Here is a 26,028-nt window from a genome sequence, read left to right on the forward strand (position 1 = left end):
CCGCCTCTGACTCTCTCCGTCGGGTCTGCTGCCGCTCCCTCTGCCCAGTCCGGCCGGGCAGCGGGCACGAGCAGACCCAACAGCAGCTCCAAGCGCGGTGCCCGAGGCCAGGCTCTGCTTCGTCCTCGAGCCCCTCTGAGTGAACACTGGCTGTCGCCATCATGGTGAGTGGAGGAGGCCCAGGGGGCTCCTTGGGGTGGCCAGGACGCTGAAGGGGGCCTGGGGCGGCACCCGGAGCGGGGCTGCCGGGCTCGCCTGTCCTAGGGGCCCAGCCTGAGGGCGGCCGAGGCGGCCTGGCACGGCCTCCGCGGCACCGAGGGCGGGCGGAGGGGATGAGGCCGGGCTGTCGGAGCCCTGGGGGCCGCCGCCCAGCACGTGCAGGGCTTGTGGCCTTCGGGCCGCAGGAGCTGGGGTGTGGCGGGGCGCCTGGCACTCGGCTGGTGGGGCGCCTGGCACTCGGCCGGCCGGGCTCCGGGCGGGCCCACGCCACCCCGGAAGGCTCATTTCCCGCGCTTACCGAGGTAGGCGGGCGGCCCAGCCTCCGCGAGATGGCGTCGGGCCTGGCGGCCCGTGAGGCGCACGCGGGCGGGACGCCGGCGGGCGGGGCCCCCACGGGCCGGGGCGGGGCCGGGGCGGGGGCCTGGGGGTGTGTCCCTGCGGGAGGGCGCGGGCGCCGCGGGGACCTCGTGCTTGTGCGGCGGCAGCAGCCGCGCCGACCTCGGGTGGGACGCCATCATCTCCTGACGAGGTCGGCGCTGCCCTCGCCTCGGAGCGGCCGCGGAGTGGGGAGCTCGAGGAATTTTTAACTTGGGAAATTCTTTTCCCTTAAAGAAACCAGAAACCTTCCAACAGAGCGTCCCTCCAGTATTAACGGGGTCTGTTGGGTGACATTTATGAGCGTTTTGTTAAATGCATTAGAGTTGATGCCACCTCGAGGAGCATCTCTTGAGAACAGTTTTGACCAACCATCAAGCTTCCGATGATGTATATAGCATTAAATACTGTAGTGTAGTATATCGCCTGTAGTGTAATAACCAGTATACACTATTTTTAGAAGTAAAGGGAGAAAATTTATATACAGTTTATTAGTGCACACAAAGTTTAAAGTAAAAGTTTACAAGTGTATGCCACTGCTGTTTGTAATAATTGTGTCTTGTACTTATCCACATCAGTAATTACTTAATAAGCTGAGTTACTGTGAATGTTTACAGTTTTGTTTTTTTTTTTTTTTTTAAGAGGGCGGGGAGAGAAATGTATATGTTTATTGATTTTTTTCTTATATAAAACTAGCATATTAACTCATTAGAAAGTAATCAGTGTAAGGAAGTAGAGGTCCATCTTAAACTAGGTATGTAACCACTCTGAAGTTTTGATGTATGTCCTCCCAGATTACTTTCATGTATGTATTGCAAATAGGTGTATTTTATAAAAAGTGTACCATACTATGTAACAGTATATTACAACCTGTATCCTTCACTTAATATAGTGGGCCTTATTCCAAAGAGAAATTTAAAATAATTTTGAATACATAACTTCTTACTTTACCAAAAATTGTGTACTTATATATTACTATCACTTATTTTACCACATTCCCTTATAATGAGTAATTTGTGTGCATTAAAACAGTACAATAATGGGTGTCTTTGTGAAAATGTTTTGGCCTATTTATTCTATTAATAGCTTGAAATAAATTGCCAGGAGTAGAATGAATCCCTGGTTGAAAGGTTATACCCATATTATAACAATTTTGAACTATGATAATTTTTTCCTAGTAACTCTTGGTGAAGGATATACTAGTATATATTCCCACTAGTGGTGTGTAATATCACCCCCTTTCCACGCAGTGAAAGGTAGTATATGTTTTAAATTTGCCAGTCTAATTGGAAAATATTCCACTTGTGTTGATGTATTTTTTTTTTTATCATTAGTGAAGTTAAAGTTTGTCATTAACGTTTTCCATTTCTCTTTTTTCTATTCTTGATCCACCTTTCTATTTGTATTTGTCTTTTCATGGTGATTTATAAGAACTCTATATTAATATTTACATTTGTCATATATAATGGAAAAAATTTATAGTGGTGATAAGGAGAGACCCTTATTTCTAGTTTCAGCATAAATTACTGTCATGTTTTACTTTGAACTTAATGATAATCTAGAATTAGATTGATAGAAAATAAAGTTCTTTCATTTTACTTTTCTTTAAATTAAGAAATACTGTATTTTATCAAATGATTTTTCTGTGGTGAATTATAGTAACAGATTTCCTAATAACCATACTTGAATTTACAATAAACTGTTCTTAACTGTGTATTTTTTGTATGCTGCTAGACTTTCCCATCTCTGTGTTGGGTGCAGGAGTGTACCATCTTAACCAGATTTTGGGATAGTAGTCATATCCCATTTTTTTCAAGACTAATGTGTATTTTTGTATTCTTGCCTTTTTCTTTCTTAGCTTTCCCAGGATTGTATGTTTATTGTTTGGATTCCACCTCCCCTCCCCTGAGAGTCTACTCTTGGATTTACATAAAAGGCTTTATTCTGATTTTCATGTACAGTTTCCTTAATAGAATTTCCTGTGGCTCAGACAGTAAAGCGTCTGTCTACAATGCGGGAGACCTGGGTTTGATCCCTGGGTTGGGAAGATCCCCTGGAGAAGGAAATGGCAATCCACTCCAGTACTATTGCCTGGAAAATCTCATGGACAGAGGAGCCTGGTAGGCTACAGTCCATGGGGTCTCAAAGAGTAGGACACTCACTCCATTTTTTTCTTTAATAACTACTTCCTTCTCTGGATGTAACACTGATGACTGCAAATTACAGACTTTTAGTCTGACCTAGTCAGTATACATAGATTTCAGTTTGCTTGCATGTAGACTTTAATAGTTGAATGAAATGTTGTCAAAGAGCTGACATCGCAGATGCTTTAGTGATGATAAGTTTTATTTCCAGTTTTTAGTTATCTTTGTCACTTGATCATTCAAATATAAAAGGGAATCCGTTACTGAAAATAGTAGTGATGAGAATTGTGTATATGATGGCCTCCAAGTTCACCCTTACTTAATATTCCAGAATTACTCATTTTAGAACCCATCAACTCACTTGAAGGTGTAGTTAAGAAAAATAATTACTTCTGTCATCTAATTTACATGTAATTTATTTTCTGCATGTTATTGATTAGTTATGATTAATTCTTTAACACCAAACTTTTAGCTTTAACCTAAAATAGCGTCACTAGCTCAGTGGACATGAGTTTGAGTAAAATTCAGGAGAAAGACACAGAAGCCTGGTGTGCTGCAGTCCATGGAGTAGCAAAGAATCAGACACAACTTAGCAGCTGAACAACAACAGGAATTCATTTGTAGAGTATTTTTGGCAATAGTTTAAAAGTACGCAAAGATTGTCTATTGGTTGTGGATTTGTATGCATAAGTTATGTGCTGCTAATGCTAAGTGGCTTCAGTTGTGTCCAACTCTTTGCAACCCAATGGACTGTGACCTGCCAGGTCCTCTGTCCATGGGATTTTCCAGGCAAGAATACTGGAGTAGGTTGCCATGCCCTACTCCAGGGGATCTTCCCCCACCCAGGAATCAAACCCACGTCTCCTGCAGGCAGATTCTTGACCCACTGAGCCACCTAGGAAGCTCATATATAAGTTAATCATTGTATAGAAATATACACACAGGCAGTTTTAAAATCCCTGTTGCTTACGCCTCTTGAAAGGAGTACATTCCTTAGTTTAGCTTTGAGCGCCATCTGCTGGCTAAGGAATAGGATGGACAGAATGGTGCCTTCCTTAAGACTTGACCCTAGTGAAATCACTAGATGAATTTTATACTTAATATCATGTAGAAGGCAATGGCACCCCACTCCAGTACTCTTGCCTAGAAAAATCCTATGGATGGAGGAGCCTGGTAGGCTGCAGTCTATGACGTCGCTAAGAGTCAGAAACGACTGAGCGACTTCACTTTCCCTTTTCACTTTCATGCACTGGAGAGGGAAATGGCAACCCACTCCAGTGTTCTTGCCTGGAGAATCCCAGGGATGGGGGAGCCTGGTGGGCTGCCGTCTATGGGGTCACACAGAGTTGGACACGACTGAAGCGACTTAGCAGCAGCAGCATACTTAATATCACAACGTGTACAACCCAAATTTTTCTTTTTCTCAGATTACTGTTTTTCTGTCTCAAATATCCATATTACTTAAACAGAACATGAGATTAGAACTTTACTCTTCAATTCTGCCAACAATATCACAGGGTTTTTCAACTGACCCTATGCAGATTCGGGGCCAGATAATTCTTGGTTATGGGGGGTGGTGTTGGATTGTGTGTTGGATTGTAGGATGCTTATTATATCTCTGGTTTCTACCAACCAGATAACCAGGTTTGTTGTTGGTCAGTCACTAATCACTGTCTGACTCTTTGAGACGCTGTGGACTGCAGCTCACCGGGTTTCCCTGTCCTTCACCATTTCCCCAAGTTTGTTCAACTCATATCCATTGGGTCAAGGATGCGATCCAACCATCTCATACTCTATCGCTCCCTTCTCCTGGAGCCTTCAATCTTTCTCAGCATCAGGGTCTTTTTCAATGAGTCGGCTCTTCTCATCAGGTGGCCATAGTATTGGAGCTTCAGCATCAGTCCTTCCAATGAATATTCAGAACTGATTTCCTTTAGGAACAACTGGTTTGATCTCCTTGCTGTCCAAGGGACTCTCAAGAGTCTGCTCTAGCACCACAGTTCGAAAGCATCAATTCTTCTGCACTCAGCCTTCTTTATGGTCGAACTCTCACATCTGTACATGATTACTGGAAAAACCATAGCTTTGACTATACAGACCTTTGTTGGCAAAGTGATGTCTCTGCTTTTTAATATATTGTCTAGGTTTGTCATAGCTTTTCTTTGAAGGAGCAAGCAACCTTTAACTTCATGGCTGCATTCACTGTCCACAGTGATTCTGGAGCCCAGGAGAATAAAGTCTGTCACTGTTTCCATTTTCCCCCATCTGTTTGCTGTGAAGTGATAGGACCAGATGCCATGATCTTAATTTTTGGAATGTTGAGTTTTAAGCCAACTTTTTCGCTCTCCTCTTTCACCTTCATCAAGAAGCTCTTTAGTGCCTCTTCATTTTCTGCCATTAGGGTGGTGTCATCTACATATCAGAGGGTGATATTTCTCCCAGTAGTCTTAATTGCAGTTTGTGATTCATCCAGCCCGGCATTTGGGATGATGTACTCTGTAAGCCACACTGGTGCCTTAGATGGTAAAGCGTCTACCCGCAATGCAGGAGACCTGGTTTCGATTCCTGGGTCGGGAAGATCCCCTGGAGAAGGAAATGGCAATCCACTCCAGCATTCTTGCCTGGAAAATCCCATGGACGGAGGAGCCCGATAGCCTACAGTCCATGGGGTTGCAAAGAGTCGGACACGACTGAGCAACTTCACTTTCACTTTCACTCTGTATAGAAGTTAAATAATTAGGGTTACAATATACAACCTTGCCATACTCCTTTCCCAATTTTGAACCAGTCCATTGTTCCATGTCCAGTTCTAACTGTTGCATCTTGACCTGCATACAGGTTTCTCAGGAAGCAGGTAAGGTGGTCTGGTATTCCTGTCTTTTGAAGGATTTTCCAGTTTATTGTAATCCACACAGTCAAAATCTTTAGCATAGTTTAATTGATGAATTAATTCATTAATGAAGCAGAAGTGGTTGTTTTTCTGGAATTCTCTTGCTTTCTCTATGAACCAGAAGATGTTAGCAGTTTGATCTCTGGTTCCTCTGCCTTTTCTAAATCCAGCTTGAACATCTGGAAATTCACGGTTCATGTTCTGTTGAAATCTAGTCTGAAGTATTTTTAGCATAATCTTCCTTATGTGAAATGAGCACAATTGTATGTTAGTTTGCACATTCTTTGGCATTGTCCATCTTTGGGATTGGAATGAAAACTGCCCTTCTCAAGTGCTGTGGCCACTTCTGAGTTTTCCAGATGGGCTGGCATACCGAGTGCAGCACTTACACAGCATCATCTAGGATTTGCAGTAGCTCGGCTGGAACTCCATCACCTCCACTAGCTTTGTTGCAGTAATGCCTCCTAAGGCCCACTTGACTTTACACTCCAAGATGTCTGGCCGTAGGTTAGTGACCACACCATCATGCTTCTCCAGATCATTAAGACTTTCTTTGTACAGTTCTTCTGTGTATTCTTGCCACCTCTTCTGAATCACTTCTGCTTCTGTTAGGTCCTTACTGTTTTTGCCCTTTATTGAGCCCATCTTTGCATGAAGTGTTCCCGTGGTATTTCTGATTTTCTTGAGGAGAGCTCTGGTCTTTCCCTTTCTGTTATTTTCCTTTACCAGGTACACCCCTCAACTGAGAAAACCAAAAGGTGCCCCCAGGTCACAGAATCTTCCCCAGGTTGAGAATCAATATGTTATCATAACCCTTTTTACTCCAGCACAGTTTTCTGCGTGAATACTGCACCTCTCAACTGAAATACGTCTATCCATTGTGGTTCACATACAGCTAATAATAGAAATAGTTTATCAAATAAAAAGGTATTGAAAATTCATTCACAAATGAAGGGGAAATTGAAGAGAAAGTCTGTAAGAATTTCAGAACTGCCTTGAGTGTTTGAATGTGAGTTAATTGAAAGAGATTGGTAAATTTTCTATCTTGGAAAGAAATCTAGTCGAATTTCTCTATAGTTCAAGGTATGTGACTTATGTAATATAGTCCCATTTAGAAAAAAGTTATAAAACATTTAAAAATGGAAAAGCTTTAAAATAGTTTTTGTTCTCTCTGACTTCATTGTCATGAAATATCACTGTAACATAGTTAAAGGAAAGAGTTAGGAGATGTTCAGATAGAAACACAAAGTATGTTAGAACATTAGCATGAGCATGAATTAATAGAGAAAAGCCCAAACACTCCAATTTGGTAATACAGCAATTTTTATTTCATCTCTATAGCAGTTTGTAGAAATCTTAAATTTATCATAATTTCTGGCATCTAACAAAATAGGAACTCTTAATTTCCATTATTGTAACTAATTTCTATAACATTCTGCTAATATTTTCAAAAGTATCTATCGGTTTCTTTTGTCCTTGTTCCTGTTTTCCTTCATAAGCTAAGGCATAATATCTTCATCTTTACCTTGCAGCCTTTTGTGCTTACTATTATTGTTATTCAGTCATTCAGTCCTGTCTGACTCTCTGTGACCACATGGACTGCAGCATGCCAGGCTTCCCTGTCCTTCACTGTCTCCCTGAGTTTGCTCAAACTCATGTCCATTGAATCGGTGATGCCATCCAACTATCTCATCCTCTGCCACCCTCTTCTCCTTTTGCCTTCAGTCTTTCCCAGGGTCAGGGTCTTTTCCAGTGAGTTGGCTCTTCACATCAGGGGGCAAGAGTTTTGTAGCTTCAGCCTCAGTCTTTCCAATGAATATTCAGGGTTGGTTTCCTTTAAGATTGACTGGTTAGATCTCCTTGCAGTCTAAGGGACTGTGAAGAGTCTTCCCCAGCACCACCATTCAGAAGCATCAGTTCGGCGCTCAGTGTTTTTTATGGTCCAGTTCTAACATCCATTCATGACTACTGGAAAAACCACAGCAGTGGACCTTTGTCGGCAAAGTGATGTCTCTGCTTTTTAATATGCTGTCTAGGTTTGTCATAGCTTTTCTTCCAAGGAGCAAGCGTCTTTAACTTCATGGTTGCAATTAGCGTCCACAGTGATTTTGGAGCCCAAGAAAATAAAGGCTGTTGCTGTTTCCATTTTTCCCTGTCAGTTTGCCATTAAATGATGTGACCAGATGCCAGGATTTTAGTTTTTAGAATGTTGAGTTTCGGGCTAGCTTTTTCACTCTCCTCTTTCACCTTCATCAAGAGGCTCTTTAGTTCCTCTTCACCTTCTTGGATTAGGGTGGTGTCATCTGCATATCTGAGGCTGGTGATATTTCTCCCAACAATCTTTGATTCCAGCTTGTGATTCATCCATCCCAGCATTTTGCATGATGTACTCTGCATAGAAGTTAAATGGGCAGGGTGACAATATACAGCCTTAAAAACAAATTATATTTCATAGCATCTATGATTTTAGCCTGTGAATCTAGTGATGACATCTGCTTTCCAAATTACAGTCTGCTGCAAATCCTGAGACTCCAAACTCAACCATCTCCAGAGAGGCCAGCACCCAGTCGTCTTCAGCTACCACCAGCCAAGGCTATGTTTTACCAGAAGGCAAAATCATGCCAAACACTGTTTTTGTCGGTGGAATTGATGTTAGGGTAATGTATTCATGTTTTCATTTATTGAAAGTATTTTGTGAATAGTGGGATTTGGGTAGTGTTGTAAACATCAGGAGAAGGAAATGGCAACCCACTCCAGTGTTCTTGCCTGGAGAATCCCAGGGACGGGGAAGCCTGGTGGGCTGCCGTCTATGGGGTCGCACAGAGTCGAACACGACTGAAGCGACTTAGCAGCAGTAAACATAAGACTTTTTTTTTTTTTTTTAAGTACTTCATGCAGGTTTGGAATTGTTTTTATGTATAACCTTTAAGGACTAAAAATATCTTTGATATAGATATGTAGTTTGGGGATGCTTGGAGGAGATATTTCGACATCACCAAAACTTCTTTATAGTATCATTGAAATTTTTGAATGTTGAATTTTTACTTTTAAAAATCAAATTCTTCTGCATAGATGGATGAAACAGAAATTAGAAGTTTCTTTGCTAGATATGGTTCAGTAAAAGAAGTGAAGATAATCACGGATCGAACTGGTGTGTCCAAAGGGTGAGTAAAACATATGTTCAATATAAATTATAATAAATACCTCAACTATATAGCATGTATAGAATTCCAGAAAAGAAAAATCGAAAACGGATTCTCACATTTGCATAAGAGAAATTTGTTGCTTTGTAACTTTCATGTAGAGGGTAAGTTTTGCTGCCAGCTCTTTTATTTAATCATTTGCCTAGTGTTTGTATTTAAATATTTCTTGTCTTCATTTCACATAAGAGGATTAGTCAGTTTTATCAAAGAATTGTTTTCTTCATACGTTTCACAGTATCTTAAATTTTAATGATTTTGCCATAGATAATAAGTTAAACTCAGATTCATAGGTATGAATTTTTTGTTAATTAAGTTCCTACATTGCCTTAATCTTTGTGAATTCTGACACAAATCTGTAGATCAGGGTAGGAAAGTAAAACAGTAGTATTTATAGAGAATCTACCATGTACATCTTATAGTTATTTATCTCAGTATATTTTTCATCCTTTATCATTATTTAGTCAGTTATAGAACACTAGTTTTAAACCATGTACTGATAAGGTGGTGATTTTATGCTTCATCTCTCTGACTTTCTAGCTATGGATTTGTTTCATTTTATAATGACGTGGATGTGCAGAAGATAGTAGAAGTAAGTAATCTTCTTTTGGAAAAAATCTCTCATGTTATGGATGTGGTGTTTAGTATTATTTGTGTCCTGAATATATACTCATTCTTTTATAAGATATAGAAATAAATATATTTCCTGTTTGAAACTCAGGCTTGGAATAATTTACATAACTTAATCAGAACCTCTGTATTTTTGATTGAACATCCAGCTTCATGAACTGGAGACAGGAATGATTAGAGACAGAGTGAAGGTTTTTTTTTTTTTAATCAAATTCCATAACTTCTCAAAATTTTATTAGAGTGAAGGTAAGTAAGGTGGTTTCATGCTGTAAGTTTTGATTTGGTATATTCTTAACACTGATCTTACCTGATACTAGTAATTTTAGAGAACTTGGGTATTAATCAAAGTCTTGGAAGTAAAGACTTGGACATTAATTCTAGTTTTGATACTGTTTTATTTTCAGTCACAGATAAATTTCCATGGTAAAAAGCTGAAACTGGGCCCTGCAATCAGGAAACAAAATTTGTGTGAGTAAAGAAATGAATTGTTCTTGTTGACACATGTGTGGCTTTTCAGAGAACTGAAAATAGGCTTTGTTTTCTTTTTATTCTTTAAAAAGGTGCTTATCATGTGCAGCCACGTCCTTTGGTTTTTAATCCTCCTCCTCCACCACAATTTCAGAGTGTCTGGAGTAATCCAAACGCTGAAACTTACATGCAGCCTCCAACCATGATAAACCCTATAACTCAGTATGTTCAGGTAAGAAGTACCTCCGCTCCTTTTTTTTATTTTTTTTGGTGTGTGTATTATACTAGAGATCTTATTATTGATGCGAGCACCTTAAAAAGTAAGCCCGTCTTAGTTCTTACCCTCTATGGAGTCATGTCAACGATTTCCATAGTAGGTGACAATACTGTGCTGTTTGAATCCTTCTAAATGATGGGACACTGTGTTAGAAATGTCATTCTTAGCGTTGCTTGTTCTTGTTATTGTTCAGTTGCTAAGTCCTGTCCAACTGTTTGCAACGCCATGGACTGCAGGATGTCAGGCTTCCCTGTCCTTCACTATCTCCTGGAGTTTGCTCAAACGCACGTCCATTACTTCAGTGATACCATGCAACCATTTCATTCTCTGTTGTCCTCTTCTCCTCCCACCCTCAGTCTTTCCCAGCATCAGGGTCTTTTCCAGTGAGTTGGCTCTTTGCATCAGGTGGTCATATTGGAGCTTCAGCTTCAATATCACTCCTTCAATGAATAATCAGGGTTGATTTCCTGTAGGATTGACTGGTTTGATCTCCTTGCTGTCCAGGAGACTCTCAAGAGTCTTCTTCAGGACCACAGTTCGAAAGCATCGGTTCTTATGTGCTCACGCTTTATGGTCCAACTCTCACATCCATACATGACTACTGGAAAAACCATACCTTTGATTATACAGACCTTTGTCAGCAAAGTGATATCTCTGCTTTTTAATATGCTATCTAGGTTTGTCATAGTTTTTTTTTCCAAGGAGCAAGCGTCTTTTAATGTCATGGCTGCATTCACTGTCCACAGTGACTTTGGAACCCAAGAAAATAAAGTCTACCACTGTTTCCATTTTCTCCCGTCTATTTGCCGTTAAGTGATGGGACCAGATGTCAGAATCTTACTTTTTTGAGTGTTGAGTTTTAAGCCAGTTTTTCCACTTGCCTCTTTCACCTTCATCAGGGAGCTCTTTAGTTCTTCGCTTTCTGCCATTAAGATGGTATCTGCATATCTGAGGTTGGTGATAATTCTTCTGGCAATCTTGATTCTAGCTTGTGATTCATCCAGCCCAGCATTTAGGATGATGTACTCTGTGTAGAAGTTTATTTATCAGGGTTACCACGTACAGCCTTGCAATATGCCGTTCTCAATTTTGAACTAGTCCATTGTTCTATGTCTGGTTCTAACTGTTGCTTCTTGATCTGCATACAGGCTTCTCAGGAGGCAGATAAGGTGGTCTAGTATTCCCATGTCTTGAAGAATTTTCCTTAGTTTTTTGTGATCCACACTTTGAAAGGCTTTAGTATAGTCAATGGAGCAGAAGTAGTTGGTTTTCTGGAATTCTCTTGCTTTCTCTATGACCCAAAACATGTTAGCAGTTTGACCTCTGGTTCCTCTGCCTTTTCTAAATCTAGCTTGTACATCTGGAAGTTCTTGGTTGACATGCTGTTAAACCCTAACTTGAAGGCTTTTGAGCATTACCTTGTTAGCATGTGAAACAAGGTCAATTATATGGTAGTTCAAACATTATTTGGCATTGCCCTTCTTTGGGATTGAAATGGAAACTAACCTTTTCCAGTCCTGTGGCCACTGCTGAGCTTTCCAAATTTTCTGCTATGCTGAGTGCGACACTTTAACAGCATCATCTTTTAGGATTTGAAATAGCCCAGCTGGAAATCCCATCACCTCCACTAGCTTTGTTTGTAGTGATGCTTCCTAAGGTCCACTTGACTTCACACTCCAGGATGTCTGGCTCTAGGTGAATGACCACATCACTGTGGTTATCTGGTTTGTTAAGGCCTTTGTTATACAGTTCTTCTGTGTATTCTTGCCACCTCTTCTGAATCTCTTCTACTTGTAGTGAGTCCTTGGCGTTTCTGTCCTTTATTTCGCCCATCTGCATGAAGTGTTCCCTTGGTGTTACTTCTTATCCTAAGCTTAAGTCTGCTTCTGTATAGTTGGTAAGTCTTTATCTGAGAACTGATCACTGTAGCCACATGGAATATATCTCCTTTCTATTTTTCCCCCAAATAACTCCTAAAATGCTTGAAAGTTTTCTTCATGTGTTTACCTGGTTTATTCTTTCCTAGGGTCAACTAGTCTTTATTTGCAATGATTTCCATGTGCCTCTTCATACAGATTGTTGATTTCTAGATGTATTGTGGTTCTAACATGGATAAATTTCTGACGATTTAATTATATTTGTAAGTTCTATGAGTTTCTGGCATATAATTTGTCTTGTCTTGATTTCTTTAATATTGAAATTTGGAATACTTGTCTCCTATTGATAATAAATAACATTTATTTTCTTCCTACTTCAGTTTACCTTCTTCGTTCAAAAGACATTTTATTCTTAGGAAAAGAAATAAAATAATAGTGAAAAGGCTCTGCAGTATCTCTCGTTTATTTGCATTTTTCATCTACCTGAAGTATAGAATATATCTTTTCTTACATTAAAAAAAAAACAGCTACAAGAAAAGCCCTGCTTGTTCGTAAAATTTACCATGAGGTATTATTACCTATTCTGGTATATTTTTGTATACTAGTACCTAGATATTTTCAGTCAATAAATATTTATTGAAATATTTTTTGAATATTTATTGAAAATATTTATTGAAATATCTCTTTTCCAGGTTGGGGTTGTACATTGCCCTTAGCTTTTAGAAGTAAAACACAGAAAGAGCCAAAATGTCTATGGGGCGTATTCCATGTTACCCCAAAATACTGTCAAAGGAATACAAAACTGCCTACGAATATCTTTACAAAACATAGCACACATGTATTCATTTAATGCTAACATGGAAATCTGTTCTAAGAGCTTCATCATGATTAAGAAAGAACTTCTGGGTGGGAATAAATATACAAAAAAGATGAACTTGGGCTTGCAAAATCAGTCACTGCCTTTATTTATCTCTTCCTTCTCCCAGCCCAAAGACTAACATTTGACAGAGAACACTTATTTCTTCATGAAAGCACTCACTCAGAATTTTGGATTGGATATAAAAAAATGAAGATTTCCTTATTTTCATGTTTTTATTGCATTGGGAATGATACTCCTTTCTGATTTTTAAAAATGTACGTTGTTCATTCATTCTTTCTGTAAACTTTGTTTGCAGGCTTATCCTCCTTATCCAAGTTCACCAGTTCAGGTTATCACTGGATATCAGCTGCCTGTTTATAATTATCAGGTAATTTAATAGGGATCAAAATTATTTACTTTGGAATATTATTTAGGCCTTTATGTAAATTTCCCTAATAGTTTGTCATTTAAAAGTAGTTGAGTGTGCCTAAAATTTAAGGAAAAACAGAATTAGTCTAAAATTAGGGCTTCTTTATTATTTAGAATAAGAATAATATTTTGACAGAAATGAGCTTAGCAAGCTTTCTCTTGTATTGTCTTACAAGTTTTGGTGTCCTCTTCTATATTTCAGCATGTAGTCTTCATTTGCTGTCTAATAGCTAAAACATACAGGCTGGATCTTATGAGTCTTTATAGAGGCATAGGTTGAGATAAAATGGTTACTCAGTTCTTAGATCATTGAATTGCAATTATGTTTGATAATGTTTATTTTAGCTGGCTACTAGAATTTCTGTCCATAGATAATGACCATATCTGTGACACTATGGTAATAAATTCAAAGAGCTACTGTCTCTTGAGTTTTCCTGAAAACCAACTCCAGAAAATTGAGAAAAAGATGAAGTTAATATATGAAAGTAACAATAAAATCATACATATCATAAAGTACTTTTCTATTGTCTTTTGTTATAACAAGCTCAAGGAAACCAACACCAGTACTTCAGCATTGTCTATTTCAGATCCTTGTGACAGTGTAAAGGAATATTTAAGTAAGCGTTCTTTTCTTTCTTTTTTTTTTTTTAAGATGCCACCGCAGTGGCCTGCTGGGGAACAAAGGAGTTATGTTATTCCTCCGGTAAGGTGAAGTAGCCGAGCATGTACTTCCTGTTCTGTATTTTAAAAGTATTTTACTGTTACGTATTTCTTGACCCTTGCCATATCAAGTATGCCTGGAAATATTTTAAATGCCTTTTTACTTTATGTGTTACATTTCTTTGCAACTCAAGTGTATACACACACACACACACACACACACACACACACACACACACTCCCATGGGAGAAACTGTGCTTTTTGTTTCTCAGATTATTTTGTCTGTACTTGAGCAATGGCCACCCTGCATACCCGGTGCTCAGAATATGTAACCAAGAAAGGTAGTACTAATACCTGTGCTATTTATAACTCCAAGGATTTATAATTAATATTGAATCTGCATCGAGTTTTCTAGCCAAAAAAAAATCTGTTGAGAGAAGCAAAAATGTTTTGCTCTCAACACTGTTACATAAGAAAATGAATAAAACAGAAGAGGAAGCTACCTCTAAAATATCTGAGCCTTTGTTACCTTCTGTCTTTTATCAGGATTGGATATTTGAAGGACATAATGTGAGCAAAAATCCTTAGGCATTGGGAAATTCCCTTCCCATATTATATGTTGAAGTTTCTTACAGAAATTCTCTAATTCTAATTATGTTGACATTTCAAAATATAAGATTCCCATATTGCATTTCAACTATTTAGTTTAAAATAGTTTCTGAAATAATGTAATTGAACCTCAGAACAATACACATTTAAACTTTCAGTGTGAGCTCACTATTTTGAAGACTATCTAATGTACATCTCTTTAATTACACTTTTATTCTTTTAAATGTAGGCTTATACAACCATTAACTACCACTGTAATGAAGTTGATACCGGAGCTGAAGTTTTGCCCAGTGAATGCTCAGTTCATGAAGCTACTCCATCCTCTGGAAATGGCCCACAAAAGGCAAACGTTGAATTTTGTTCATTAACGTTTGTTTCTATATGTGCTTTATTCAAGTTTTAATAATGGCTCTTTGAGAAACAGATATCTTTGCTCAAATTTAAATATAAAAAGCTTGAGTTACTGACTAAAAGCTTCACAATTTACGTAAAAGTTAATGAAATTCTAGGTACCTGCAAACCAGTTACTGATTTAGTTGTCCTTCCCTTTCTTCCATTTTCATTGGGTTTTTTTGGTTTGTTTTTTAACCATAGTTTAATAAATATTAACATGGTTTGACAGAGTCCAAAGGGTAGTTTTCCTCAAGAATCCTACTCTTCAAAAGAGGGATTAGTGTGGCTTCTGTCCGCCTGTTTTTCACCAGTGTAGACATTTGCTTAGATGAATCACATTGCACAGTTGTTCACGGCATTCTCACCACAGCATCACATCTAGTGGCAGTCCTCGAGAGTGCTGGGCTCACTAGTAATGGAAATACTTAAATAGAGGGATTTCTTTTTATCATTTTAGAGCAAATCCCTGTAATCTCTCATTCTTGAATTCTGTGTCTTTTGAATGGATGAGGATGTGAAAAGTAATTGATCTGACTGGAATATGCACAACACTGAACGATTCCCATAACAGTAAACAATTACCATTGGAGTATGTGTACTTCCTTCATGTATTTCTCAATGGAAAAATTTTTAAATTACTGAACTCTGCAGTGAAAATAATCCCAGATTTGTGATACAATTTAAATTTTTAAAAAACCACCAAAATAACTTACAGTTATATTATCAGAGTTTAACCTGAATAAATGTTTCTTGAAATGTTGAGGGCTCACTATTTCCAGTCTAACAGGAAAAATTAAAAAGACTTAAAAACAGCTATCTGAAGGCTTGACTAATTGAGCTTTCTAAACCAGTACTCTATCACTAAGTTTATGAAACAATTCTTAAATTTGGTATAAAAGTTACATACTATGTGACATGGTAAAAATGAAAAATTGGATGAGAATTCTTTAGAAATAAGTGTATGTATTCATTAAGATTTTTCAAAAAGCTTGTTACCAGTGAGTAAAAGAATGAATAGTCTTTACTGAAAACTTCTGTGTTTCAGAAATCTGTGGACAGAAGCATACAGACGGTGGTATCTTGTCTGTTTAATCCAGAGAATAGACTGAGAAACTCCGTTGTCACTCAAGATGACTACTTCAAGGTATGAAAAGAATTATATGTAGGATAAAAAGAACACTTGTCACCCATAAAGCATCTTTTTTTTTCCTGTGGTATACGTATGTGTATATATATATATGTGTGTGTATATGTGTGTGTGTGTGTATATATATATATATTGAGCTTACATAGAGCATATAATTGAACTCTTAGCTTTTGACTGTAGCCTGAGAGCGAGTTTTAAGTAGCAGTGTATCTGCTTAAATCTTGGTATAGTGTAGGTTACCCTTACGGAAGAAATCTTTAGCAGAAGCGTATGATTTAGGTACTAAACAGCAACAATAATACTGTAATTCAAAGGGTTCTCGAAAGTTGACCAAATAGGAAAAGAAAATTTTAGATACCAAAAACAGAACTTAGAGTATGTGGATCTTGGACTAAGGAGAAGAAGGAATTGAATACTCAGCTGATGCACTTGAACCTTTTGGTGGAAGACGTAAGTAAAGTAGTAAAAAGAGCTGAGTAGAAAGAAAGTTGATTCAGAGTTGGTACAGTGGAGAAGAATGTGGGTGTTAGAATTTAAGAATGGGTCTGCAGTTTCTGATCCTAGTGCTATCACCTTGGACAAATCACTTAGATCTTACTAAGGCTCTAGTTTTTACAAGTCTGAAATGAGTCTCTAAGATCCCTTTAGTTCTCAGTCTCTGAACATGGAAAGGAACTTGTCGCTTCACCAAAGGAAGAATATTGTGGTTAGTAAAGGGAAGTTTTTTGTTGTGTTTTTACAGCAGGCTTATTGAGATACAATTTTCATACCCTGCAATTCACCCATTTAAAGTGTGCAATTTAATATTTCATAGAATATGCACAGAGTTGTACAGTCATAACTGCAATAAATTTTAGAGTATTTTGATCACCTCCAAAATAACGCCCCCTACCCATTAGTCACTCTGTGTTCTCCCCAACTCTAGCCTTCAGTTCAGTTCGGTTGCTCGGTTGTGTCCGACTCTTTGCGACCCCATGAATTGCAGCACGCCAGGCCTCCCTGTCCATCACCAACTCCTGGAATTCACTCAAACTCCTGTCCATCGAGTCAGTGATGGCCATCCAGTCACCTCATCCTCTGTCATCCTCTTCTCCTCCTACCCCCAATCCCTCCCTCTTTAAGAATTTGCCTGTTGTGAGTGTTTCATGTCAATAGAATAATACATGTTACCTTTTGTGACTGACTTCTACCGACTGAAATGTTTTTGAGGCTCATCGATGTTACAGCATGTATTAGTACTTCGTTTTCTTTTTATTTATGGATCTACCAGTTTGTGTTTATCAATTCATCACTTGCTAGACATTTGGCTTATTTTCCACTTGGAGGCCCTGAAGAGTAATGGTATGAACATTTGTGTACTAATTTTTGTGTGGACATAGGTTTTTATTTCTCTTGGGTATATACCTAAGAATGAAATTGCTGAGTCAAATAGTAACTATGTTTAACTTTCCAAGGAGCTGCCAGAATTTTTCCGAAATGCAGCATTTTACATTCAAAGGGAAATTTTAAACCATTGCTTTGTATTTTAAAACAGGGAAAGGCGAATAACTTTTTTCCACTAATGAATGGAAATAGGATAAAACTTAAAGCATTTTTAGAAGAAGTACTTGGGGCTTCCTTTAATACAAAAGACTAGAGCTGTAGCAGAATTAAGTTCTTAGCCATCTTCTCAATAGGGAGTAGACTTAGTCATTTAAAGTTGACTTTTGTTCTCTTGTTTTTCATTGTACATAGATAGTAAATTTAAAAGGAAAGAATTAGGGGCCTTGTGACAGCTTACTTTGCCCAAGGTTCTGAAGGTTAAACAGGCAGTACTAACGGATTTGTTTGTAAAGCAGAAACTCTTTACCCAGCGAGTCTTTACACTTGACTTTTTACCTGGTACTAAGCAAAGGCCTACCTTTGAACCTTGCAAAGTTTTCTGCTCCTCTGAGCAAAAAGTTGGAAGTTGTCTAGCATCTAGACCTGTTTATTTTGATTAGCTAAATGTTGTTATTGTTGTTTTAATTGAATTTAAATGTACTAAGGCAGGATATGGAGAAGGAAGTGGCAACCCACTCCAGTTATTCTTGGCTGGCAAATCCAATGGACAGAGGAGCCAGGTGGGCTACAGTCCATGATGTCGCAAAGAGTCGGACACAACTGAGCACTCACACAACACAGGATGTACCCTCTTTCCATGATAAATTCCACTCTTAATTCCAGCCCCTTCATAATCTTTCATACCCTGTCTGATTTTTTAAAATACTTGAGTTTGTGACCACTTTTCTGGACTTTAACCTAAATAGGATATTACCCTGTTAACACGTTACATAATTTCCAGAAGCTACCCTTTATATGATAGCGGAATTTAATTCCTAGGAAAAGGACACAATTAAGCCAAAAGCACAGAGAAGAAAATACTTTTATTATGTTATTACTGGTTCTCAAACTTCCCTGGTGGTTCAGACGGTAAAGCATCTGCCTACAATGTGGGAGACCTGGGTTCAATCCCTGGGTTGGGAAGATCTCCTGGAGAAGGGGATGGAATTAGAGATACCAAAGAACATTTCATGCAAAGATGGGCTCGATAAGGGACAGAAATGGTATGGACCTAATAGAAGCAGAAGATATTAAGAAGAGGTGGCAAGAATACACAGAACTGTACAAAAAAGATCTTCACAACCAAGATAATCACGATGGTGTGATCACTCACCTAGAGCCAGACATCCTGGAATGTGAAGTCAAGTGGGCCTTAGAAAGCATCACTACGAACAAAGCTAGTGGAGGTAATGGAATTCCAGTTGAGCTATTTCAAATCCTAAAAGATGATGCTGTAAAAGTGCTGCACTCAATATGCCAGCAAATTTGGAAAACTCAGCAGTGGCCACAGGGCTGGAAAAGATCAGTTTGCATTTCAATCCCAAAGAAAGGCAATGCCAAAGAATGCTCAAACTACTACACAATTGCACTCATCTCACACGCTAGTAAAGTAATACTAAAAATTCTCCAAGCCAGGCTTCAGCAATACGTGAACCATGAACTTCCAGATGTTCAAGCTGGATTTAGAAAAGGCAGAGGAACCAGAGATCAAATTGCCAGCATCTGCTGGATCATTGAAAAAGCAAGAGAGTTCCAGAAAAAAGATCTATTTCTGCTTTATTGACTATGCCAAAGCCTTTGACTGTGTGGATCACAATAAACTGTGGACAATTCTTCAAGAGATGGGAATACCAGACCACCTGATCTGCCTCTTGAGAAACCTATATGCAGGTCAGGAAGCAACAGTTAGAACTGGACATAGAACTGGTTCCAAATAGGAAAAAGAGTACGTCAAGGCTGTATATTGTCACCCTGCTTATTTAACTTCTGTGCAGAGTACATCATGAGAAACGCTGGGCTGGAAGAAGCACAAGCTGGAATCAAGATTGCTGGGAGAAATATCAATAACCTCAGATATGCAGATGACACCACCCTTATGGCAGAAAGTGAAGAGGAACTTAAAAAGCCTCTTGATGAAAGAGTGAAAAAGTTGGCTTCAAGCTCAACATTCAGAAAACAAATATCATGGCATCTGGTCCCATCACTTCATGGGAAATAGATGGGGAAACAGTGGAAACAGTGTCAGACTGTTTTTTGGGGCTCCAAATTCACTGCAGACGGTGACTGCAGCCATGAAATTAAAAGACACTTATTCCTTGGAAGGAAAGTTACGACCAACCTAGATAGCATATTGAAAAGCAGAGACATTACTTTGCCAACAAAGGTCGGTCTAGTCAAGGCTATGGTTTTTCCAGTGCTCATATATGGATGTGAGAGTTGAACTATGAAGAAAGCTGAGCGCCGAAGAATTGATGCTTTTGAACTGTGATGTTGGAGAAGACTCTTGAGAGTCCCTTGGACTGCAAGAAGATCCAGCCAGCCCATTCTAAAGGAGATCAGTCTTGGGTGTTCATTGGAAGGGCTGATGCTAAAGCTGAAACTGCAATACTTTGGCTACCTCATGCGAAGAGTTGATTCATTGGAGAAGACCCTGATGCTGGGAGGGATTGTAGGCAGGAGGAGAAGGGGACAACAGAGGATGAAATGGCTGGATGGCATTACTGACTCGATGGACATAGGTTTGGGTGAACTCTGGGAGTTGGTGATGGACAGGGAGGCCTGGTGTGCTGCGGTTCATGGAGTCACAGAGTTGGACACGGCTGAGTGACTGAACTGAAACTGAACTGAACTGGTTCTCAGCTCCATCCTTCTACATTGTAAGGCCTCATTTCTTGTATCTGCACATCTGCTGGCAACAAAGTGAAAGGAAATTTTTGCATATACTTTAATTTTTCTATTCATTTCCTTAAAAATTACATATCTTCATTATAGCTTAAGGATATGCCTTTAAAGATGCCAAAACTTGTATCTTTTAACCTAAAAGCATAGGGTTTCAGATTGAAATGGAGTGCTGTTCTCAAACCATCATAAAGTCATGATTTCTGTTAGATGTATTTTAGTAAAAATAAGACTTTTAAAAATTTCATGTTTTTCACCAGCTGTCTTTGGGACATCAGTGCAGAATCATGAATTAATAAGAATCTACATATTAGAAAACTAGATTTCTAAGTCCTCTTTTTCTGAGTCACTGAGATTTTTTTGACTGAATTGCTGAATAAAACCGATCATTGGTACATTTGTCACATGAAAGTTCAGGAATGCTTTCACAAAAGGGTCACTTTTCTGTCATTGTTGTTTTAAATCTAAAAAAATGCTTTCTTTTAAGTAATTTTCAAGTCTCTTAGGTCATAATGGTAATAGGAATTTTCAATGAAATTAAAATGGGTTATTTCTGTCTTTTCTAGGATAAAAGAGTTCATCACTTTAGAAGAAGTCGGGCAGTGCTTAAGTCTGTTTGATCCTCTCTGCTAACTTTCTAGTCTCATAGGAAGTCACAGGTTTTGAATAGTAAGAGACTGAAAGTTTTCCACTGTTATAGAAATTTAATTCTGAATTTTGATAAATCACACTCAGACTTTCTATATGTTATATTAGATTGCTTAGTTTTATTTTACATTGAAACTTTTTCATTAGACATTTACTTAGAAACTGGTTCTGTGTTGAATATATAGTTAAAAGTAAAAAAATAATTGAGACTGAAAAGAATAACTTTAAGATATATCTGTAAGGATTTTTACCTGACATTTTAAGAGTTTAAAAACAAATGCTGATTTTTTGGGAAAAAAAATTGTTTTAGAAAACCTATTTTGAAAGGTCAGAATTTTGATAGTTTAAATACAAGCACTTCACTTCTCCAACAAGTACCTATGAACAGTACAGTATCTGCAATATTGTGCTTTTATGATTTGTCTAGAAATTTACCACAAAAGCAGAGTTTTTAAAACTGAATTTTTAATCAGTGAAACTCAATGTATAGTTAGCTTTATTGAAGTTTTCCTTATCTAAACCCAGTAAAACAGATTCTAAACAAACAGTCCAATCAGTGGGTCTTATGTTTGTTACTTCAAAATACTTTATCTTTTATCTAGAATCCACACATAGAGGTATCTGATGGGATGGTAATTAGGATAACTAAAATTCTGGGCCAAATTTTTTTTTAAAAGAATCTAAAACAAACTTAACTTTTCTAGGTACATAAACTTCTTAGTTGAGTTACCATTCTTTTTTCTTTTACTTTTTTTTCCCCCTTGAAATGTTAAACTCAATGGCTGTATTTTAAATTGTGCAAAATATTGGTATTAAAGAAGGCTGAAACTTTGTCACTTAAAAGTTAATCAGAGTATCTGAAAGGAATTGTTTTTATAAGAAACATTAAAATATTAGCTATTTGTTAAAGAACAGATAGATTTTAATTTTTTTTTAGCCTGTTATTTTTCTTTCTTTTTTTTTTTTTTTAAGTAAAATATGTCCAGGAGAGTCAGAGTAGTTTTGATGTTTCTAAACCACAAAAGTTGTTTAGTAATAAGCATATCCCCAAAACACACTTGAGTTAGTTAACAATCCATTTTTAGATTAGGTGGCTCCTCCTCAGACATTGTAAATCGTGACAAGCACCTGGAGATCCAGAGCCCCTTTGCTGTACCCACAGTCTTGCCTCTCCAGTCTCCACTGTTCCTGCAGGTGCTCCTGGAACAGCGATGGAAAGGAAAGAAGGAGTAGTATAAGCAGTTTGAGGGTTAAGCCTTGGAAGGAAAGGGTAGCAGTGGGATAATCCCTTTCTAAGGGAATCACTTGTAGCAGTATCGTTTGACCTGCCATGGGTTTAGAGGAGCTTCCTGGCTTTTCTGTCTTGGGCCAGCCCCTTCATTAAAACACGGAAACTCCGTATAGCCCTGTCCTGACGAGGCTTCCGTGGGCCGTGCCATCAGTGCCCGTTGTCTTATCACTCCTAATAATTTTCGTTCTGAATCTGAAGGGAAGAATCTTTTAACTTAATGATACCCAAGAGGGCTTTTTTATGCCTCAGAATTTGAAAGTGCCCTGAAATTTGTTCTTTTTAAAATTCTCTGTACTTTTTTGTGTGTGTGCTATAACATTCTTACATGTATTCTGTGATTAAATCTCCAGATTACTAAAAATGATACCTAAATTCTAAAGAGCCAATTCTCATTATTCCAGTATGACCTTATTCCCTTAAGAAAAAGAATACATTTTGTCTGCTATTTTGTTGGACTGAAGTATTTAAAAGAGTACGGTAGAAAGAAGAGACAAAATCCTGAACCTTTCAAAATGGAAAATTAATTTTAAACTTAAAAATGTGTTCCTATTACCTATGCTGATACTGTCTTTGCATAAATGAATAAATAGAAATAAACATTTTTTTCAGAAGTGTTTTGACCTGCTTACTCATCTCATATTATCTTTAAAAAATGGTGAGGATTTGGGTGGGTAGTATGTGACAAGATTTAGTGAGATCCTTGAAATTCAGAAGTGTAAATATTGTTCAGTTTCTTAAATCTGTCCAAGTTAGTTTATAAGAGCACATTTTGGTACATTGTAGTTTTGTTGCTTTATCTTATGAAGCTGAGATATTTTCATGAGGAAATAATTTTTTTTGATTTTCTATTTGGTTAGTTCTGACCAAGCTTAAATAAAGTTTATAACATTTTGGGACCCTAAAACTAGACTATATATGTATCTTAAAACTGTTGCTTTAAATATGCTTGATAATTTAAGCACATTTGCAGTTAAGGATTACCACAAAATTCACAAAAAAGAGCCAAGCCATTAGGATGGAAAAAAATTTTATACCACGCTTTTTTTTTTTTGGTAAAAATTGCAAATTATGGCAAAAATCAACTCCATGAAGTTTGGTCACCCCTGTAAGAAACTTATTCTGCCTGCTTTCTTTTTTTGTAATAAGAACATGTTAACCTTGTGATTGTTCAAAATAACTATTCAATATTGATTAGCACCCTTGAATTGCAAGGAAGTCATTGGGTTTAGTTTATAAAGCCTCGTGCCCACCTCTCTGAAATTCTCTTGGTTGTCTTTAAAGGTGAGCTCATAAAACTGGACGGCCACATTGCTTAATTGTTTTCCCTTCTTTCATTGGTTGTTTGGAGGTAATAAGGAGCAGCAGTGGTAAGAGAGCACGCCTCACTGCTTTCATGAAGAAACACTAGAGAGGGTGGGAGGCCATGAGGCAGAGGAAAGCTTCCCATTGACCAGGTCTTGCAGACAGGCCCCGCTGCTGAGCACGACCATTTGGAATCCTCGGAACACTTCTAGATGAAGATTGCTCCTGTACATACTTTGATAACTGTGGAGTCTGGCTTTTCCCAACGTTATGTGTAATATGTTTCTCTGTGTGTAACTGAATACTTTTGAGCGATTCCTCACCACCCATGATCAAAGACACTGAGTTTTCCATCTGTAGATGGTACATTTGGTAGTAGAACACAATAAACATGAGAAGTTGAAGCTATAAACGTGCGGTTTTGCATGCTCATAGAGAGTATTCAATCTGCATAGCAAAGAAACGATAGGTAATTCTGCATTACATTTGGAGTTAAAAACATCTGTCCAATACGGCTGTAGCTGTGGGCCAGTACCACAAAAATGCAAAAAAATTGTCTCTTGATAGAGAAACTGAAGCTATCACTGTACAATTAGCTCTTTCTGTGATGGTTATATTTTATGTTTTTAACTGGTCTGAAAAGTTTTCCAGTTGAGTCTCCAGTTCATTTTCCCAAGATACATGGGGGCTTTGTATCCTATATTCACCTCTATTAAGGCTGTGTGCCAGGAATATGCCTTTTCTCACATAATGAAATCCTAGATACCAGTTCCCTAGGTCCTTAACAATAGAACAAGTGCTTGCATTACTGGGATGTTGGGAATCATGAAATCTCTATAAATTTGAAGCAATAGTTACATTTCAAGCAGTTCAGAAAGTTGAAGGTATTAACCCTTAATCAGTTCTTTTTTTTTTTTTTTTTTAACAAACAAACAAAAAACACATTAAGGCTGTAGTTATATATATTGTCTTTCCCCAGAATAAAATGAATAGAGATCCACTAGATTCTGGTTCACCATTGGCTAAAAGTATTTACTGTAGAAGAAAGTCAGGGCAGACACGCAGCCATTGGTGCTGGGAAGGCCAGGTCAGCTGTTTCCAGTGGGCTGGTCCCCTCTGCAGTGCTCACGCATTGAACATAGTTCATATTTCCAACCTATACCCGTCCCCGAGAGTAGATCTGACTGGACCAGTGAGAATAGGAGGAGTGACTTACAATACTGAGGCCATTTTCTCTTCACTTTTACCTAAGCTAGACCTCCTTCAGAGTGTCAGTAAAGTGTAAACAATATTAAAATAGCGTAACTGCTATTGAGGGCAGGAGGAGAAGGGGGCAACAGAGGATGAGATGGTTGGATGGCATCATTGGCACAATGGACGTGAATTTGAGAGAGTGAAAATAGACCGTGAAGGACAGGCAAGCCTGGCATGCTGCAGTCCATGGGGTCGCAAAGCGTCGGACTGGACAACAACATACCTGCTAAATGAGTGAAGCTCAACTGCAGTTTTTTTCTGAATGTGGCGTGGTTGCAGCTCATTATTTTGGTTGGTGATATGTCTGTGACGAAAAACCCATACACTGCCGTGCGAGGTTTTATCTGTGATTAGATCCAGCCTCGTAGGATGTCAGAGGACATTGAAACAAACACCCGGGTGCTTTTCAGAGATTCAGACTCCTGGGCCCCAGGCTCAGATACTTACTCTGCAGACATGGGTGGGCTCAGTAACACCCATGTTTGTGAAAGTTGCTTGGGGTTCATCTCTGTAACATTCACTTTGAGAAGTACTGCCCCAGGTGGGAGTATCTCAGTTAACATCTCAAGCTACTTCTACTCTGAGGATAGCTGAATTTGGAGAACAGCTCTATCGGGCCCATTTTGATTCCTTCATAAGAAATTTTATTGGCTTACTCTTTCCCTGCCAAGCCTGTGCCCAGGAGTGCCAGTTGTCCAGGGATGACTCATGAATAGGCGGAAAAGTAAATCGAATGAAGTCTGAAAGTCAAGACTTGTGACCAAAAATGAATGGTAAGAGTGACTTCAGGAGAAAAGCTGAATGTTGAGGCCAGGTGTATGTCAAGGGTGAGGGACTAGCCCCAGCTAGGAGGGCAGAGTGGACTTTTTGGAGGCCAAGATACCGTATTTGCTTCCTGGAGGAATGACCAATGTCTTTGGCTCACTTGGCCAATTTTAATAACATATAACTGAGCTTAGAAAAGTATGGCTTTAACTCTTGAGAGTCCCTTGGACTGCAAAGATATCAAACCAGTCCATCCTAAAGGACATCAGTCCTGGGTGTTCACTGGAGGGATAGATGCTGAAGCTGAAACTCCAATACTTTGGCCACCTG

The 26,028-nt window shown here is 38.5% G+C and overlaps 1 protein-coding gene across 1 annotated transcript; it reads left to right on the forward strand.

Annotated features, from left to right (window-relative positions):
• The first annotated feature begins 548 nt into the window (after window positions 1–548).
• Window positions 549–22,872, forward strand: DAZL (deleted in azoospermia like). The gene is made up of 11 exons (XM_070364523.1): window positions 549–782; window positions 8,139–8,285; window positions 8,701–8,792; window positions 9,369–9,420; window positions 9,863–9,926; window positions 10,019–10,158; window positions 13,256–13,327; window positions 14,021–14,071; window positions 14,868–14,981; window positions 16,077–16,175; window positions 21,005–22,872. Exons 1-11 carry the CDS (start codon window positions 549–551, stop codon window positions 21,056–21,058), a joined length of 1,119 nt encoding a protein of 372 aa, XP_070220624.1. The 3' UTR covers window positions 21,059–22,872.
• The last annotated feature ends 3,156 nt before the right edge of the window (window positions 22,873–26,028 follow it).

This window comes from Bos mutus, chromosome 1 (genome assembly GCF_027580195.1).
Source record: "Bos mutus isolate GX-2022 chromosome 1, NWIPB_WYAK_1.1, whole genome shotgun sequence".
Lineage (NCBI taxonomy): Eukaryota > Metazoa > Chordata > Mammalia > Artiodactyla > Bovidae > Bos > Bos mutus.